This window comes from Xiphophorus hellerii, chromosome 7, assembly GCF_003331165.1.
Source record: "Xiphophorus hellerii strain 12219 chromosome 7, Xiphophorus_hellerii-4.1, whole genome shotgun sequence".
NCBI lineage: Eukaryota > Metazoa > Chordata > Actinopteri > Cyprinodontiformes > Poeciliidae > Xiphophorus > Xiphophorus hellerii.
In genome coordinates, this window is record NC_045678.1 from 22,774,172 (window position 1) to 22,794,547 (window position 20,376).

At 34.7% G+C, this 20,376-nt stretch overlaps 1 protein-coding gene across 8 annotated transcripts in view; it reads left to right on the forward strand.

Moving 5' to 3' along the window:
• Positions 1-917: 917 nt before the first annotated feature.
• LOC116723418 (LIM and senescent cell antigen-like-containing domain protein 1) overlaps positions 918-20,376 on the forward strand; it is a 37,214-nt gene continuing 17,755 nt past the window's right edge. For 2 of the 8 annotated variants that reach the window (XM_032568291.1, XM_032568290.1), the window contains exon 1: positions 18,888-19,350. In XM_032568291.1, coding sequence (XP_032424182.1) covers positions 19,139-19,350 — 212 coding nt within the window. In that variant the 5' untranslated portion in view covers positions 18,888-19,138. Of the gene's footprint in view, positions 1,088-5,612; positions 5,665-8,364; positions 8,598-18,880; positions 19,351-20,376 lie in introns of those variants that run through there. The other 6 variants (XM_032568289.1, XM_032568292.1, XM_032568288.1 and 3 more) reach the window with 6 other exon arrangements.

Consider the following 20,376-nt stretch of genomic DNA (forward strand, 5'->3'; position numbering starts at 1 on the left):
GTGGACAACAACAACATGTCAGCGGAACTGCCGATATGTTCACACACACACACAAGCACATCTTGTAATTACTTTTGGCAGGTGGGAATTATAGTTTCCTGCCAGTAAATATCTCAAAAGTAAGTCAGTCGAAAAGCTCTGAGTGCATTTTTAAAGCTCCTCCAGATGTGCAGGAAAAAAATGAAATCAACTTCCTCTGGTTTTCAAAATAAAATGAAAGCCTAGATGGTACGAGGGAGAAAGTCAATCCAATCCATTCAGGATTTTTTTTATATTTTGTAAGATGCTACAGTTTAATTTTAAGCAGTAATATTTCTGAGCTAAATCTTAAAATTTGAGGGGGTTTTTCTAGCAACTTTTCTTATTAAACTCAGAATTTTCCACGTTTTTTTCTGGAAAATTTCTGACAATCTAAAAATTTCAGAGTTTTTTTGGCAGGAATTTACTCTTTTTTTTTTTTTTTTTTTTTTAGCTGCAATTGCCCTAATGCGGCGCTATATTAAAATCCAATAGTTTTCGTAGCAAAACTTATGTGAGGATCCATTTGGATTATTGAACAGCATGGTCTCACAGTTTCATAGTTCACTTATTGTCCCACATAGAGCAATAACCATTATTTGAAAACAGGATTATTGTTTACATGTTAAATGTATGTATTTGATCAAATGTATTAACTATTTAAACAGTGCCTTAATATCTGTAATATCTAAAAGTAAATAAATCAAATAAATAAACTATGTCGCTTGTTGATTCGTATGGACATTTTGTTTTTCATATGCTCAATTTGACTTAGTCCTTGCCTCAAATTGACCTTTTCAGCGAAGGAACCAAAGCTGCATATTTCTGCTTTTATTTTGAAGGTCATCCAAACGGAAGTACAGTCCGCCGTGTCCCGTGGTTGGTGGAGATAGGCGGGGCCCGTCCTAATTATACGCCATTCTGCGCCTAAGAGAAAAAGCAGCTCTAACTGTACAGTAAATACAAGAGAGGAGCACATCTGGACGTCTGCCGCTGAGGCCGAAATACACACATCTGGTCGGAGAGAGCGAGGAGGAGCGATGCTCGGACTCACGGAGATGACTAACGGGTAAGTTAGCTGCTTAGCTTTTTTTATCTTCACAATTATTTTTGCTCCGAAAAAGTTAAGAAGTTAAAAAGAATTTACGATGGAGGGAAAGAAATTGACTTCATCACCAACCAGCAATGGATATGTGTCCATGCTAAAAATAAACGTAGGTGTAGAGTAGAAAAATGTTTAATCACAGAGTTTTAGCTAAGCTCTCATTAATTTATCTTCAATCTGAACTTGACCCTGGCGCCCCCCAGCGTTACAATGAGGGAACAGCGGCTTTATGCGGGTTAAAAAGCGATAAATATTAAAAACCTATTGATCGAGAACTAATGAAATTAAAACTACAACGTTGCAAACAATAGCAATTAAATATTATTATGTGAAAAAACCTAAAATAAACATTTAAATCAGGATAATCACGATCTAGATTGACAAAAATAAGAGACTTTTAAAATTATGAACATGCAAGCATATTAAATAAATTTTAGTCTATGCTAATTAAATCTGAAAACGTCATATTTGTATGGAGTGCAGCTAAAATTAAATGTGACGCTCTGAATAGTGATTGAAATAGAATTGTACATTATTGTAAATGTTTTTTTTAGTATTATTTGAATGAATATTCAAAAAGTAATTCCCTTACAGATCTTATACAATTTTAGCTATTTCTGTATGTACTTGAAGACATAAACACTTAATAGTTTGCTTAAAAAATCCAGAGGAAGATAAATCTCTGTTTATGTCATAAATTGCAACACAAATAATCAACCTGATGCTTTTTTTCCTCTTTTAATTGTGACACTGTTTGGTGTTGTGATGCACATCTGGAGGTCTGGTGATGTGATGGAAATATCAAGGATATAGTCTCTGACCCTGTAACTTGCAGTATTCTACATAATTTTTATGGAAAAGTGTAATTTCGTTGTGTCAAGCTGCACTCCCAGATTAAAACAAAGGAGTGAATCTGTTGGTTTTCTTTTAAAAACCATCGGATCCTTCTCCTCCCTGCTGAGGAATGTCCTCTAAAAAGCAACTGGACAGTAGTCCGTGTTTTCCAAACCACTTCCTGACAGTCCGGTCTCCCGGGACGGCCACTCAAAACAGCCTTTTTCCTTCTTTCACCATTGTGAATTTCTCTCTGTCAGAATTAGCTGGAGCTCTCACTGAAGGCAAGTCTGTATAAGCCTAGAGATTGCTGCATTAATCTGATCCAGCGCTGTGTTGATACAACCCCAGCTTAAGCTGATGTCTGGGCCTCCAGCACAGACTTGTCCTTGTTTGGAAGTTCGGAGATGGGGGATTTGAGCGTGAGCGCCAACACCATAACACAGACATCGAGTGAATGGTTGCCTTTATCATCTGGAAGAAAAATTAATATGCTGATTAAGCTTTTACTGTAAAACTCTGGTCACTACTTTTTATAGATTTAGTCAGCATGTCTGCTTTTATGTTACTTTACTGTCATAATTATAAAGAAAACATGTTTTAAGACTTTAAACAATCTTCAGAAACCACAAAAATAATAAGTTTGCATCAGAAACATTAACGTCTTAAAGAAATGTATCTGTTAGAAATAAAAATGGATCCATAAATACTGTAGAACAATCTACTTTTTCAGCAGGAGATTGTCCTAATAGCAAAAACACCTTAGTATTTTCACCTGCAGATTAAACATTTTGATATTATTCTAGAAAATATATAACATGAAATAACCTAGAGATGTTGAAATTGAGTTTAGTGTTCTTGAAAAACCAAATAGATGCTTAATCATTCACAACTTCATCAGCTAAAAGTAAAACATCAACATCAATTTATTGTTATTATTTATTTTTATTTAATTTCCCTTTGGGATTAATAAAGTATTTTAAAATTTGAATTTGAATCAAGTGTATGTAAATATTAACTGTGCTTACACCGCACCACCCACAGGGGGCGCCCGTTCTCATTGAATGGACATGCAGACGAGACAGAAAACATAGAAAACCCATTAATCTGGAGTCACTCTGTGGGATTATCAGATATTGATGGCAAAAGCTTTAATTTTGAGAGAAAAATAGGTCAAAAGGAACTTAAATAATTTTTCTGTAGTCATTCAGTGTGACAAACATTGACTGTTTCAAAACTCCCACAAACAAAGTTTTCTTCCTCCTCCTCTCCCTCTTTTCATCATCCGACCTTAATAATTAATGTCTACAACTACAATCAAGCAGTCTAGCATCTTTTATCATGTATCATAGGGCTGAAATAATGACTGATTAAATCTGATTATTGAAATAATCATAAACTAATTTAGTAATCAATCATTTACTGGAGTCAGAAAAGCCAATTTAGCTGAAAGAACAACACAATCAGAGCAGAAATTAACCCAAAACTGTCCAAAAATATTTTAAAAATCTGTAAATATGTTGTGCCCAGAAATCCTCAAGTGGCAAAGTTTTAGCTTCACTTAGTTTAAATAATAAAATAAAATAAAAACAAATTTCCTATTTGGCACCTTTTGCTGTCTAATTGTAAATTGATTAATTCATAAAATAATCAACAGATTAGCGCTATTCTGGATTAATGCTAAGCAAAAAGAGACGAGCTTTTCATATGTTAAAAGTGTTTTTTTCTATAATAAAGAAATTCTATGTTGTTGCAATTTAGACAATAAATGTTCATTTCCTTATTTGAAAAAGGAATGTAATTATTTCTTAAGGAATTTTTCATATTGTATAAAATAAGTTTTGAGGTCAAATGAAAAGTTTACGGATAATAAAATTTGGCATTTTATTATGTAATTTATCGGATAATAAAATTTGGCAGTTTATTATCCGATTAATCGTCAGAAAAATACATTTTTAGTTGCAAAATAGTATAACAGGAGTTACTGTCTGAGTCTGACATGTTCAAGTCCTGTCGGATTTTAGAAATGCGCGTGTGTGTGTTTAGCTTTGATCACATGCGTCAAACTCAAGGCCCAGGGGCCAAATCTGGCCCACTGTTCCTTTTTTTGTGGCCCTCTTGACTCCAAATTACATCAGTAAGTCCCTCCAATTTTTCACAAATCCGCAAAATTCACACAAAATCAGCAAATCCCCCAATTTTTTCTGATCTTAGTGCAAATGTTTCTCAAAGTTGGTCAAACAACGTTGGGTTTAAGTGACTGCTGCCTCAGCAAGTTATAGTCCGTGACCAGTATGTCGAGTAATATAAAGTCACGTTTTACATCATACATTAGCGCAAATATCATAAAAATTCCTTACAAATATTTGTATAAATCAACATGAACATCTTCTGTACATCCTGCAACATAATAATAAATAATTGCTTCCCCTGTTTTTCTAAGAGGAAGAGTTGGGTCAGACATTCAAGACACACCCATGACGACAGATTTAATCCTTATCCCTTCAAATGAATGTTTCCAGCTGACGCGACTTTCCTGAGAATTACTCGTTTGTTTAGTCATTGGATTATTTTCTTTTCCTCCTCGTTTTCAGCTCCATTTAACTCTTTAAATCTCACCGGAAAAACAACAAATGGACTGAAACAAAACCACACACAACATCCTTGAAAAGGCTTGAATTTCAATAAGATGTTTTCAATCTAACATTTGAGTAAAAGGCTAAATTTGGAAAACATTGAAAACGGATTTATAAAGATAATTTTAAAGAAATCCTCACTGTCTGAAGTTAAATCGGACAAAATTTCTCTTGTTTTAGGTCAGTTAGAAATACAAAAATTATTTATTTTTGCTGAATAGCAGAAAACGTATTTTTATTTGTTATTTTTTGTAACTTTCTCAGACCAGTCAGGTGTAAGGTGAGACATTTCAAAACATAAAATTTTGTTTTGTTTTACTTTGGCTTTTTACAGGACTAAGTTATATAAAATAGTGTTCATAGTGGTGCTGGAAAAGTTTGAAAAGTTACCTTGAAAATGCTTGAATTTCAATAAGATGCTTTCAATCTAACATTTGAATAAAAGGCTATATTTGGAAAATGTTATTTACCGTTTATTACAGATATTTAAAGATTTTTTTTAAAAATATCCTCACTGTCTGAAGTTAAATCAGACCAAATTTCACTTGTTTTAGCTAAGTTAGAATAACCAAAATTATTTATTTTCACTAAATGCCAGAAAACTTGGTGAGAATATATTTTATTGTTATTCTTTGGTAACTTTATCAGGCCAGGTGTAAGGTTAGACATTTCAAAATATACAATTTGGTCATATTTGCCTGCTGTACAATGTAGAATACAGGGAAAAGTTGTATCATAAAATAGTCTTATTTTGTTCATTGTGGTCCTGGAAAAGTTTGAAAACATACCTTGAAAATGCTTGAAAAAATTGTACTGTGGAAAAAGTTTACAAACTCTGAATATGAGACATTTTCGTCTGGATTCTTTGCCAAGATATCTTACTCAGACTAACAGAACTGTTGGGTCAAATATTACACACACACACACACACACACACGCACACACACAGCCCACTGCAAACAGGAAGTGATGTGGCCATGCCAGATAAATGCAGTGGGAGTGTTGGTGGTGACAGCAAACAGGACTGTAGAAGCATCTGAAACATCTTTCTGAAATTCTGACAGATTACAGGTAAGAAGTGAAATTCACTGTTTTCTCTCTCTTTAAAGCAACATTAAATCTCTTTCACACACACAGATCACGCTTATTGAACTGTTTGAATGTCACTTTTAAAACTTTTTATGCTTTCGCACTCTTGTGTGTACTTCCTCTTAGTGCAACAGCGTGGTTCGCTTTACGCCTGCAGAATGATGATTGCAAATGGCTGCAGCAGAAGATCATTAATCCAATTTCAGGTTAAAAGAGAATAAAATCTAACTCAATTTGCACAGAAAGTTTGCAAAACAGATATATCTGTGGTTCTAGATTAAGTAAATACAGAAATGTCTCAGTTTATGTAGTATTTTACTAACTTTTTAAGTGCACAATGACCATAGTTAAATTTTTTTTGATGTTTTGAGACAAAATATTGAATTGGATGCAGTGGCTGTAATACCAGTGATGACCACATAGGGGCAGTAAGCTAAAGGAAATAGGGTTGTTTTTCATGTCTGGTTATTTATAAATGAGATTTATCACAGATTGAAAATTTTAAAACAAAATGCAGCATCTTTGTTTTCGCCTTGTAATTCTCTGCAGAGTACATAAAACGTTCTAATTTTAACATCTCATTTGATACAATATTTACAGATTATTAATTAATTAATTAATTAATTGCCAGTTTTCTTGCATATTGGAACATGTGATTTGCTCCAGGATGTTAATCTGGTGTTAAAGTTGAACTTTCTCGCTGCGTGTCAGCGAGATGTGGAATCCTGAGCGGGTCAAGGCAAGCAGGTGAACGGCAATGTGTTTATTGGCTACATACCTGTCTGCGCATACCAAGGTGATGCATAGTGAAACTCTGACAGCAGCAATTTAAGAAGTCTGCCCATCTGAAATTATAGGTTCACTTTAAATCTGCACCGTCAGCAGAGATGAACTGCAGGCAAGTAATCGCAGGGATCATGAGGTGATTTCCGTCTTCAGGACGAAAAAGTTTGGTATTAAGATTTTAAAAATGTTCATACACACAACAATCAGTTTGAATAAAGTAAATAAAATAAACCGCTGCTCTTCTGTTGATGAGATGTTCTCTGTCGCAATTAATCACATGATAAAATTAGAATGAGCTTAAGTGGTTAAATGAAAAGTCAGAAGGTGCCATTTTTTTAGCCAACTATTTGATTAATCATCAAAATAATCAATTACTAACATAATAGTTGCAACCCTGGTTCTCATATAAATGAACATTCAGCTGTCTAGTCTTTAGAAAAGTGAAAGTATTGTGTTGCGTGTGAGTGAGTGAAAGAGGAGCAGTTGTTCTCAAAACGCTGCGATGAATTATTCATCAGTTGACATTTTGTATTTCAGTCTTTTATTGTTTCTGCTGAGACGTTTTCTCCGTTCACAAGAGGAGCAGATGGCAAGTTTTTAACACTTGGTTAATTTATCTGCTGCTTCTAAATGTTTTTAAACAACATCACCATGGTTACGCAGAACGCCCGAAGAAATATGAGTAAAATAATGTAAAGGTATGTTTGATGGCCTATGAGGGCCAATGTAGATAAGAATAAAAGAGGAATAAATTTCTGCTAAAAAAATCAAAAATGTTTAGATTAATCTCAGAAATCTCCAAAAACAAGGGGATTTCTGAATTTGAAAAGTCAAAAATTTGCTAGCAAAAACTCAGAAATGTTGAGATTAATCTCAGAAGATTTTTAGAAAAACGAGGAAATTTTTGCGCTCCAAAAGTCAAAAATGCATTAGAAAAAATTCAGAAATTTTGAGATCAATTTGAGATATTTTCTAGAAAAATACATTGACATTTCTGTTTCAAAAGTCAAAAATTTCAGAAGTTATCTGAGTTTGAAATGTTGAAAATTTGTGACTTTTGAAACTCATTAATTTTTATGTTTTTCTGGAGAATTTCTGAGATTTACCTCAGAAATTCAAAGTTTCTGAAATTTTGAGATGAATGAGAGTACATCAATTCATCAAATCTCAAAATTTCTCAGGTTGAGAAATTTTCAGATGAATTTGTTAGAAACTCAAATTGAGTTTCCAGCTAATTTTAGATGTTTTTTTAAACAATGACATTCTCTAATTTCTTGAGAATAATCTCAACATTTCCCAGTTTGTGCTAGCAATGTTTTGACATTTCGGACTCAGAAATCCTCTCGTTTTCCTCCCCTTGAGATTAATCTAAAAATTTCAGATTTTTTATTTTCTATAAATTCTTTGACTTTTCAAACTCAGATATTTCCTTATTTTTTCTATAAATTTTCTGAGCTTAATCTCAACATTTATTGAGTTTTTGCTTGCAGATTTCTGACATTTCGAACTCGGAAATTCCCTTATTTTTCTACAAAACCTCTGAGATAATCTAAAAATTTCAGATTTTTTTTCTAGCATTTTTTTACTTTTGGATCTCAAAAGTTTCAGTCATTTTTGGCAGAAATCTACTCCTATTTGGATGATTCAACCAACTTCTTGACAGTTTTGGAAACTGTCCACTCTGCATTTTCTCTGCCTTGTTTTTGTTTTTGAGAGAGCATCATAGCAGAGAGAGAAGTAGGCGGTGAACCCACACAGCTGAGGCAACAATCCCTTTCTCTGTCTCCTTTTCTGCGACTCCTTCCCCCTCTACCTGCTCCAGGTGGGTGGGAGGAGGAGCCAGAAGTAGCTGATAGGTGTTCGCCGTGCGAGCCCTGGGGTGTGTTTGAGGGAGAGCCAGAGAGCAGCAGCACAAGACCTTACATTATCATTTGGATCCAACATTTACGTTGGTAGTGTTGTTGTTAGAGAGGACGGGGGTTTCAGCTGAGGAAGGAAGGGAGGGAGAGGCAGAGCGGCGACGGGGAGATGAAGTCTCTGAGGCTGAAGGAGTTGTCCAACTCAGATTTGTACAGGCGAAGGCAGGAGAGGCCAGACAGCTATGGAGGGCTGGCCAGAGACAGCCTCGGGTGAGTGGAGGCTTTTAAGAAATTCATTTTCTGCCAACAAGAGGATGAGATCCAGTTAGAAATACTGCTATGACCCGTCAGTAATGATTATTTTCTTTGCATCTGTTTAGAAATAAATGTGGAGAAAATGAAGGTCTCCCAGTGTGTACCAACATGCAGTATGGCAATTAATCGAACTCATCGTGATTGATTGAGTTTTGAAATAATTGTCAACTAATTTAGTAACTGATTAATCGCTAACTGTATTGTACAGACTCTAATATTCAGTTAGGTTTATTTAATAGGAACAGACATATTAACATAGACAAACTGAATAAAACAGTTTGTATCATGGTTTTTATAGCGTAATCTAATTTGCAGCACTTGTCCCTAAACAATATATCTAAAAATTAATAAGAAGTTACATTTTTAGTAGTAATTTAAACTGATAAAACACATTGACAACATGTATGTTTTCAGTAAATATGTGATTTGCTGATAAAAACCCCACTTTTAAAGCAGTAATTAACCGAAAGCTGAACAAAAAGATATAAACATTTAGCATTTTAGATGAAAAACTTTCCCTATGTTCTGCCCATAACTTCTCAAACATCATAGTTTTAGCTCCACCTGGTTCAAATACTGTTAAATTCTCCTATTAAGCACCTTTTGTTGTTAAGTTGCTTGTTGGTTAATTGGAAAAATAATCAACAAATTAGCCCTACACTTTAATGATGTTAAATGAAGCAGATATGGTTTATTTAAATAGTTATTTAGCTGCAGAGTCCAAATTAAAAGAAGCTGCAAAACACGTAAGATGGTAACTCTGAACTATGGAAACCAAAGGAGTAGATTGGTGAAAAAAATCCAGATTTTACAGAAATTAAATCCTCTAAAACAGAAATTTTAATTATTACATAACATTGATTTATTGCCTCATTTTACTTGAAACCTTCACCTGTTTCTAAAGTCAACTGAGTTGTTTAATCATCTCTCAACATTATCTTATTGTTTCAAATATAATGATCATATTTTTATTTTTAGAAATTCACTTAATGTGTCGGATGAATCCGTCCAGCGTTTTGAACCGTAGCGGTCGCTGGCCGTCAGTTTTGCTTTTATTAGGTTGAGCTGATTGAACAATTGAGTTGTTTTTATAAATCATTGAAACATCCTTGAAGATAAGTCCTTACCTGTCTGCTGCGCATTGACCAGAACTGATAAGTTGCTACCTGAGTGGAGGGTTTGATCAGTGAACTCCGCAGCTGATGGTTGAACTCTCCTGAATGGAGTTCAGTAGTGTCAGTAGACTTTTGCAATATTTGTTTGCACAATATGATACCGTCAGCCTCTCTGATGTTCTGTTCGTTGTGAAACCCCCTCTCTTTCGCCACACCTTTCCACCCCTGTGTGTGTCAGAGACGAATCCTGAAGAGGCCTGAGGAATGTTGTAATTTCAGGAATGTGGACATAAAGATGGAGCTCTGCTCCAGGGTGTCCCCGGTTAACCCGCTAATGCTTTCTGGTGCATATGCAGTGATGAGGAAGTTTTATTTTTGTTTGTTTGGTTTTTTTTTAACAAGTAGGTTTAACATGGTGTGCAAAAAGTATTTCAATACTTTCAATACCTTAGTCAGTTGAGATAATGTATCTTTACAAGAGCATGTTATAAAGTAACTAAATTATTGAGATCTAGCCTAAGTAAGACAGGGTTGATGGGAACTACTTTTTCTTCCGCCTGGTAAGTGTGTAATGTGTAAGGACGTAATGTCGATACTCACTCAGAAATGAACACATTGGCAGATCATCAAAGAAGTGACATGGAGCTATTTCAGCTTTCATTTTATAGTAGTTCTTAATAATAAAACAATAATTTATTTAGTTGGGTTATTTCTTTACTAATTGTCTTTTTTTTTTTACTTGTAACACCATTTTCACATATTTTGTATGATTTTTCTACTGAATTAAAATAGTTTAGCTATAGTAAACGAGATTGCTGTCTCAATGTACTTCTGGGGTTAAAATGAATACATTAGAGTACATTGTGTTCTTTTTATAAAGCCAAAATATGAACTTTTTTTTTTAGATCTAACAAACAAATTAAGTGTCTTTGCACATAGTATGGCATCGGTATTGCCGACACCAGCTTAAATTTTACTTGGTATTGGATCGGAAAGAAAATCTGTTGTATCGAATGTCACTACTACTACAAAAATGTAAATATTAACCATGCGATTGATTTAATCAATGAAGCTGATTCTAATCTCATTGTGTGAGATATCAGCCATTTCAAGTCACACTTTAATAGAAATGTCATGTCAGCATCAGGTCCCACAGCTTGCATCTTTTGATTTAGCCATCTGACCATGGAAGATCAAATTAAGGAAATGTTTTCATCCTTAGCAGAGGAAAACATGCCAAGAATTATCTGGATACACAAACTAGTATTGTCTCTGCAATTGTTACAAGTGCTACATGTCAACTGTTTAAATATTAAATTATAACTTCCAGTACACTCTGCCAACTGTACAAGTATACAAGTTCATGTTTTTTATTTTTTCATTGACAATAATCCATTTGGACATAGTCTGTTTTAATTATGTGAAGAGATTTTGTTAAGTGATTTATTTTTTTGTGCTTGAAATAAGAAAATTTTACTTAGACAAAATAAGTTTGCTTTGTAAATATTGATATTCTAGTTTCTTTCTTTATATATAAACTATTCTAGTTTATATACTAGTTTCTAGTATATATTTACTCATAATAAGTAATATTTTCTTAGTATCAAGCTTTTATATCTTACTGAGATAACTAAGTACAAAAACACTTAAAATAAGAAAAATATTCTAACATAAAAACCTCTTGGTGAAAAAAAAACTATCATAAATCTTAATTTCAGATATTTAATCTTACTAAGATTTCACTTTTTGCAGTGCATAGTGTATTGATAAAACTAATTAAACTGTTAAAATATCAATAAATAGCTCTTTGTTTCAGCATTCAATAAGTGTTTCTTTAAATTAAATAATACTAATCATCTTTTCACACTGATCCATCAAGGACTTTGACTATTTTTGTGTTTTTTTGTAATCAAAATCACAGATTTTGTGGTGCTAGTTTAGAAGTATTTGTAAGGAATTTGTACAATATTTGCCTTAATGTATGCTGTTAAATGTGACTTTTTATTAATCGCCGTATCAGTCACGGACTATAACTTGAGATCAAGTAAGGCTGAGGCAGCAGTCACTTAGACCCAATGTTTTTGGCCAATTTTGAGAAAAATGTGGAGTAAAAATCAGATAAAATGTGGGGATCTGTTGATTTTTGTGTGCATTTTGCATATTTGTGAAAAACAGGAGTGACTTGTTGATATAATTTGGAGTGTAGAGGGCCACTTATAAAGCTACGGCGGGCCAGATTTGGCCCCTGGGCCTTCAGTTTGACACCTGTGGTCTATGGGTTTAGCTGGATGGCGATGTTTTGGCAAACTCCTATTTTCAAATGTTATTGTTTTCTAGTCAAACTTTGCTCTTCTCTGACTTGCCTGCTGTCCTCCTTGGTTTTCAAGATACTGTTTGCTCAATAATGTTCTCCTTTACAGTTACGCAATACTTTGTTTTTGTCCATCACATACGATACTGATAAGGTTGCCTGTAAAATATTAAAAAACAAAAAAACTCATCAGTGTTGGGAATGTTTTTTCCAAAGCACTGTATGTCCAAGATTTGCTATTGAGAAAATAAATTGTTGTATCAGACAGTTTAAGCTTTTTCTGATTTTAGTTTAATCTGTAACAGAAACTAAAGGTTAAAAAGTCCGTAAACTATTAAAGATAAAATAAATCTAACATGAGATGTTGTTATCCTCTGATGCACATGATTTCCTCCCCTGGAAATGAAATAGAAGTGGACCGCTGATGGTGCGGGTCAAAAGGTCCCTTGAGACCGATGTGCAGAACAATAGAAACATTAGTCATGTGTTGTGTTTGCCCAGTCACTGGTTCAGTATGTGGCTCAGTTTTTTACAATCGTGTAGCTGTCCATGCTCGTGTTAGCGCAAACGTACTTGATGCTCTGCCAAGGGTAGGAAAGTTTTGCCCCTGCAGCTCTCGTGTCTGTGTTGCCATGGCTGCTGTTGTCTCTGGGAGAACAGGTGTGTGTGACCTGGGTGTGTTTGATTTGTGAGCCTTCAGCAGAGAAAAACCGACCCGTGACTTGAGTCTGCACACTTCAATACGCTGTATGCATGATCAAATCCATTAGGCCATGAGATAAGCTTCGATGAGAGCTGCTTTATGATGTATTTCAACTGGTTTGTTTCCTATTCTCTCTTTGCATTTTGACAGGAAATTATTTTTTACATTTTTTTTAGAGATTGTTTGAAATTACAGCAGTATATGTGAAGGTTTCATACCAAATAGCTTTTCTAAAGAGCTTCAAAATGCATAAAACCATGATTATATTGATTTTTATCTTGCTTTTGTTTGTTTTAGGTTGCACACTTGATTTCACTAATCCTTAAAATACGGCTGGAGTTTATATACTGTGTTTATTTGAAAAGGCTCAGGAACCTGATCAATTGCTATTCTTAAAGATTAATGTAAAATGTCTTCCATCTCCACTGATAAAAGTTTATTAGGATTAAGATTTATTAATCTTTGAGAATGTGTTCTTGCATTATTATGCCATTAACATTATATTATTTGAAAATAATCTCAAAACATCAGTAGTATCATTTATCACAATCACTTCTGGGGCAATTTATCGTCAAGCAAAATTTGTTATCGTGACAGGTTTACCAATAACAATCAAAAATAACTTAAATTTCATGTCTTAAAGGGTGTAATGCTCCTGTTATTACACTGAGTTTCAATACATTTGGTTGTATCCACTCCCTGCTTCACAATCAATCATTGAAACTGTCGTGATCCCTGCGGTCCGGCACATTGTGCAGCTTTAGTTTGTTTTTTGTTTTTTTATTGACTGGATGTCTAAGGAAATTATTGCAGAAAATATGTCTCCTAAATCAGAAATGTCTGAAGAAGAAATGGCAGCGTTCCGAAGTAGTAAAAGTTTATTGCACCAACATTTTTTAGTAAAGTGTTGCAGGCCTGAACTTCAGAAACAAAGTTAACAAGACAAAACATGAAATATCTTCAGCTCACACTTGCTTCAGTAAAGTGAAAAACTGTTTTTCTTTGACATTATTATCTGTCTAACGCTGCTTGTTAGTAATAAAGACAATCCTGGTTGATGGTATTCCCTGTCATTCCCAAATGTGACATGGATGACCTGACCTTTGACCTGCATTGACTTGGAGAGAAGCCTATCTTGCAGAGGGAACTCCCCAGAGATGTTTTTGACCGTTGCTGGAGCTTTTTTAAGCCAAAGTTGACAAACATATTAACACATTTTCTCCATGTGTCTTCGTCTCAGCAGCAATAATAAGCATATTGCTTCCCCTAACCATTTGGATTCTAAGTCTTTGTTTACAATTCTTCAAGTTCTTGCTAAGAAATGTATTTTGGTATGATGGACTTCACCATATGTTCCTACAGTGATTATGTGGATTAATGGAAATACCGTGATTGCAAAATTGTGATTTTTCAATATCGAAAAAGTTAATTTCTTACGGAAACACGTCTAGTTTTGGTAAAACCATCTCATCCTAGCACAAAAACGTTTTTTTATCAAAAAACATAAACCCTTTTCGAAATTGCTGTGTTTCCATTAAACAAATATATTTTCATTATTCCAATTTGCGCAACTTTATGGTGAATGGAAACACAGTTACTCACTCCAAGAGAAACAAAATGAGCTTTGAGAAACCCCATGCAGGATGTCACAACAACATGTAATCTGTTTTGCGGTTTGCGTGTCTCAAAGGGCCCGGACTTAAAGACTAATATGAATATCTTTGGTTTGTTTCCACTTTCGGCAGAGCGTGCAGCGTTCGGAGGAAAGATGGAAGCACATCAAATGTTAATAATAGCTGCATTTTCTGTGTGGTCTCATCCCTCTCATTTTGCTAAACAGTCATTTAAGTAATAACCAAGTCTGCATGGGGAGTCTGGTTTAGGCGAATGCTCAGTCTGCTTTTCAAAATAGTCCTATTTAAAGTAATTTTTCGCCCAGTCGTAAACAGGCCTTGCACCGATGTGAGAAAATCCACTTGAACAATACGGCAGGGTGGACACCCGATAACTGCCTGCTGGACTTTAGGGTGGAGTACTGAGCAGAAATCAAGCTTCCTGTTGAGTACCCACCCTCTGCCCATTATACCCCAGTCAGTCATCACTGGTTCCCAGTAGGAAACCATTTAATGTTTAGTCCAGTGTGGGTCAAAATGGCAACATTTAAATATGTTAGAAACTGATGTTATCTCAATTTTCATAAGAAAAGGAGAATTATTTACATTTACATACACTTTACTTCAGGTTTATTGAGCACAAGTGTTATTGTGCTACTGTTTTATTTTCAGTAACCACAATGGCTGTAGGAAACATTAAAAAAAGCTAATACATAAAATTATTGATAGATAATCCAATGAATTACTTGCATAATATTTATGGATGAAACAATTAATCAGACTAATAGAAATAATGAACTAAGTTAGTAATCGATTAATCATTAATTGAAGTATACAGATTCTAAAATATGCAATTTGCTGAAAAAATAACACATTCAAAGCAGTAATTAACCCAAAACTGTACAAAAAAAATATATATTTTGCATTTTAGATTAAAAAAAAAAAATCCTTCTTTGTTTGTAAATCTGCTCAACCAAAAGCTCCTCAAGTGTGAGAGTTTTAGGTTTACCTGGATCAAATTCTGTAAAATTCTCCTAATAAGCAAATTTTTCTATCCAGTTATTAATTCATCAATTGAAAAAAAATAGTCAACAGATTAGCCCTACACTGTGTTGATGTTAAATGAAACAGAAAATGGCTTAATTAAGTATTTATTAGCTGCAGATGTGTCCTTTGCTATGTTATATTAAGGTAATAAGATGCTTACTGTCTTATTTTTTTTAAAAAGTTATTGAATTATTTGTTTATTTTTTAAGTGGTTGCATAAAAAATCTGCAGAATGTCATTTTCTATCCAATTACTTGATTAATCACTAGAAAAAACGATAGAATGATTGATTACTAAAGTAATCAACTGCAGCCCTAATACTATTTATTACTAAATCAGTGTCAAACTATTTTGAGCGATATTAAAACAAATCAATATTGAATCAAACTGTGACCAAAAGGAACTTTTTAATAAAGCGACCAGTATTTTTTTTAATACAACACAAAACTTTGGTGTTTTGAAATAAACTAAACAAACAAATGTTGAATATATGATGAGTATATGTAAGTTGTTTTTTAAATAAATTTTCTCTGAATAAAGACAAATATCAGATATGCAAGAATGTATTCTGCCATCTTGTGTTGCTGTGGCAGCATCAACAACAATGACTTAAAAGGATGAATAATGTGATAAAGAGGAACCTCTGGATATTATTAAAACATTACAGATAATCTGAGCATCCTCTTCATCAAACTGCTAGACATCAGCAGTCTTCAGTCAGAGGTTTCTCCAGATTTGCTGTAATACATACAGCTATAGGAGATACAACTCTTTAAAGAAACTTGGAAAATATGAGTAAAAACATTTAATTTTCTTCTGGGATTAAAGTATTACTGACATAAATGAGAGGAAATTGTCTGAAATTGTAAATATTTAATAATTCAGCATTTTAGCTGAAAAAATAGTTTGTTGACCCCTTTCGATAGAGACAGCCGGCCCTCTATGTATACAATCTGACATATATACACAAAACAGCAGCTGCCATCACCTAGTTTGGAGTTGAGGCTCCAATGAACATCTATTTGTAGAATGGAGTCATAAAGATACGCAGAGATACGTCTCAGCTGGACACACACACACACACACTCTGGGTTTGGACATTATGATGTAAACTCCAGCTTTCGTTAATAAATCCTTCGTTCTGCTGTAAAATCTTGTCGGCTGTTTCTTCTCCGTTTGAGCGTCGAGCTTGTTTGTCTCGCTGGAGAGTATTTCCGGATCTGGCCTGGCGTTGTTTTCATGTTTTGCAAAGTGGTCGTTAATTAGTGGAGAAAGTTGAGCACAACCGCATAAAGAGCTGTCTATCTACCCAGATTTTAGGGTTTACAGGAATGCCGATTCTTAGAGCGTTGTGGGATTTTGAAGGATTAGAATATTTTATAATTGATCCAAATAGTTTCCCTGTTGGGTTTTAGACTTGTATTCAAGCTGAACCGGCTTTGACTCTGGAAATAAACAGCTCATTAAGCATGAGGTTAAGTTGCTATTAGAAAGGTGAACATGAAGTTGAAGTTTACAATTAAAACTGATCTAAATAGGTGCTACTCAGTGAGAGCATTGCAGCCAAACGGGTCACATGTTGAACTGTTTTGAATATCCTGGTGCTTGTGCAACAGCAATTTGTCTGAATAATGACAAAACAATCATATAAGGTTCAAATCTCCTTGGCTAAACTTGTATAATAAGTACAATTTACACTAAAGCTGCCTCTTTTATATTATTAGAAAGAGATATTGTATGGGGGAATTTTTTCTGTCATAATCCAAGAGCACACATTTTCAGTCTGAAAACAGGATTTCATCACTTTTGTTCTCAAAATTTTTAATACTTTTGCTTACATTTTCAGTTTGAAAGCAGGCCTTCATGTCTTTCTTCTCAAAACGTGTAATTCGTGTACTCAAAACTTCTGCTCTCTTTCAAATATTCACTGTGGTTTCTCAAACCTTCGATAGCAGCCACACAGGCGCACCCAGTAGAAGGAAACAAACACACCCCGTACAATGCTTTAATTCTATTGGCTGAGTGGTTGCCAGGCAACGGTGCTCTATTGTTCCAAGTGAGCAGAAAATGATTCTCAAGCAAGCAGAGAGGTTTGTAAGCTTGAATTTGAGCCAAGCAGAGACAAGGTTTGAGTGTGAGGAGAACTAGAAAATACACTAACCTTTTTAGGAACTTCTTACACCCTGCTGTGAATCTTATGACTTTACTGTAGCAAGCTTTGAGTCTTCTTCATTCAACACCGACTTCCACACTGAAGAGTGCTCTTGCCACAAAGATTTTTCTCTTAGATATGGTGCATTTAAACTGGATTTAGGATCAATGTCGACTGGTCTCTTGTCAACATGAAAAATCTACTATTTTATCACTATTTATTTTAAAAGTAACGGTAACACTTTATTTGCTGGCTCTTTCACAAACATGGAAGAGTCTTTATGAATATTGTCATCATGAAGTGTCATTCGATAAATAATTACTCTTTTAGGTAATTTTATTTATATACCACATTTTCAGCAACAAGGCAATTCAAAGTGCTTTACATGAATTAGAAGGAAATACAAACAAAACAACAAAACCAAAAGAAAGACAAGAAGGTAAAGGTACATATCGGTTCCCTATGTTTAATAAGAATAAAAATAAGTAATCCGTAATTTATAAACTAGTAAGGGTTTCTCTGGATTCTTGTTCTGATAAAACTAAATATTGGTTCTAGTTGTTCTAGGTTGAGTACTAGATGTGTATGATATAAAGCTAAATGTTGGTTCTCCATGTTTGATTCTTGTTCTGGGTCGTTAAGTAGACGTTACTTTCTAAGTTTGTTCTAGATTTGTAAACTAACAGGAGTTTCTCTATGTCTAGTTCCAATATTAAAAGTATAAATCTAAATTTTGATGTAAAGTAATTAGTACTCCACAGTTTCTAAGCTAAATGTTGACTCTTTTAATCGACTTTTATACATTTATGCATAGAAAATGTCATTATTTACCGAAAGACACTTCATGACAACAGCCGTAAACATTCATAAGGACTCATTAATATTCATGACAGGTGTTATGTTATGTTTATGCCAGTTTCATGTCAGTCCTTCATAAGTGTTACCAAAGTTATTTAAAGTTTTCCATCTAAATCAGAACGGTGAGCTTGATTGACGTTATCCGGCTCGCAGCCCGAAACACTTTCTGCAGTTTTGTTTTGCTCTGTGATGTCAACCAGATAATGAAACAGTCGTAGTGATTATTTTGGCCTGTTGCTCTCTTGTTAGTGTCTCACTTGTTTACCCCAAGCTCCAGCTGCTAAACACCAAAACTTGAATGAGTTGAGGAAAGGGTTGAAAAATGAAACGAGGACACGTGTTTGTGTGCATCATTGTGACATAGTGACCTCTGTCAGCACAAGCGTCAGTCAGGGTGGGCTCTTTATTTCAGTATCCTGCCCAAGAATAGCCACCGAGTGACAGGAGGGGAGGCTGATAGTGTGGGTGTGTGAATAAGAGAGCAACAGGGGGAATGAGAGAACGAGGGGGTGTTGAGTCCATCAGTGACGGAGTCAGTGTGTTTGAGACAAGTAGAGAGAGAGGGGGAGAGATTTCCCAGCACAGTTTGATCGGCACCTCGGTTCTCCCTCCCGCTGCGTGAGTTACGGCTCCAACACTTCCAACAATCACAGAGGATTTTACCCTGAGCACAAGGAGTTGACTCAATCTGCCGGAGATGAGCGTGGAAATGAACGGGCGCGCCGTGCCACCTTCCATACCTGAGGATGGCGAAGCCCCGGACCACATCCGCCACGGAGAGATGAACGGCTATCACCAGAGGCTTCAGGCTGGGGATGGGGGCGAGGCTGAGCTCCCGGTGTCCAAGACTCAGAGGCGGAAGAGTGATGTCAAAGTCTATAAAGAGTTCTGTGACTTTTATGCTCGCTTGTAAGTACTGGTTGAAAATTGGCACAGAAATTCAACAAATCTGGTGGTGAAAGTTGTATTTTAAACTGCAAATGTGGATTAATATGAGAAGTAGTAACTCTTTCTTCTTGCTGATGAGAAACCTCAATTCTAAATATATGAAAAAATCCAACATTTTCATATATTTAGAAGGTAAGGAATGTTGAGGTCATATTTGCCGTCACGTTATTAGCTTAAGTGTGATCTGACTGCAGTGTTACAGAATGTGAGGAATTCCTCCGTGGAGCTGAAGCGGACAGTCTGATTAGCTCAAGCTGCTGTTTGTGCAGAGATGCCTGTGAACGCTACAGGAGAGAACGCACAGGGAGGACTATTTTCGTGCCAAGCAGGCGGGGAGTTGTTATACAAAATGGCATATGCCAGCGGGCATTCAAAATATGTGTGCTTGAGAGACAGCAGAGCTAAATATACATACTGTATTTCTAAGCTGTCTGAGTTTGTCACCTGATGCAGGATGGGCATTAGGTCACCTGCAGGATTTGGATCAAAGCTCTTTGAGGAGATAATTTTCAAAAATGAGTGATGAATTAGTATTATTAGTTAGAAAATTGGTAATATTACCAATTTTACTAGTAGTACAAATAGTAACATTTTTACCTGTCTGCAGTAAAAAAAAAAAAACTACCATTACAAAGATGACTTAACTTAAAAATGAGTTAAGTTATAAAAATTAAAAATTTTATGGTAAGTCAACTTGATGTAATGTAAAAACTTTAGTAAAATTCCTCTTAACTAATCATTTTTAGTTTAATATAATTTCTAAAGACAATTAAGGGAATAGCTTTTATTATTAAGTGTTTTGAACTTGACAATTAAAGTTACTACAACTTAACTGAGTCAAACCAACAAGACAACTAGTATATTTTTTACAGCGTGCCGTTTTCTGTTATGATACTTATTTATAAAGTAGTCCAAGTCAGTTGCCCATATTATTACATCACATTAGAAACCATAAGTACAGTTATTCAAGTTAATGCTATGTATATT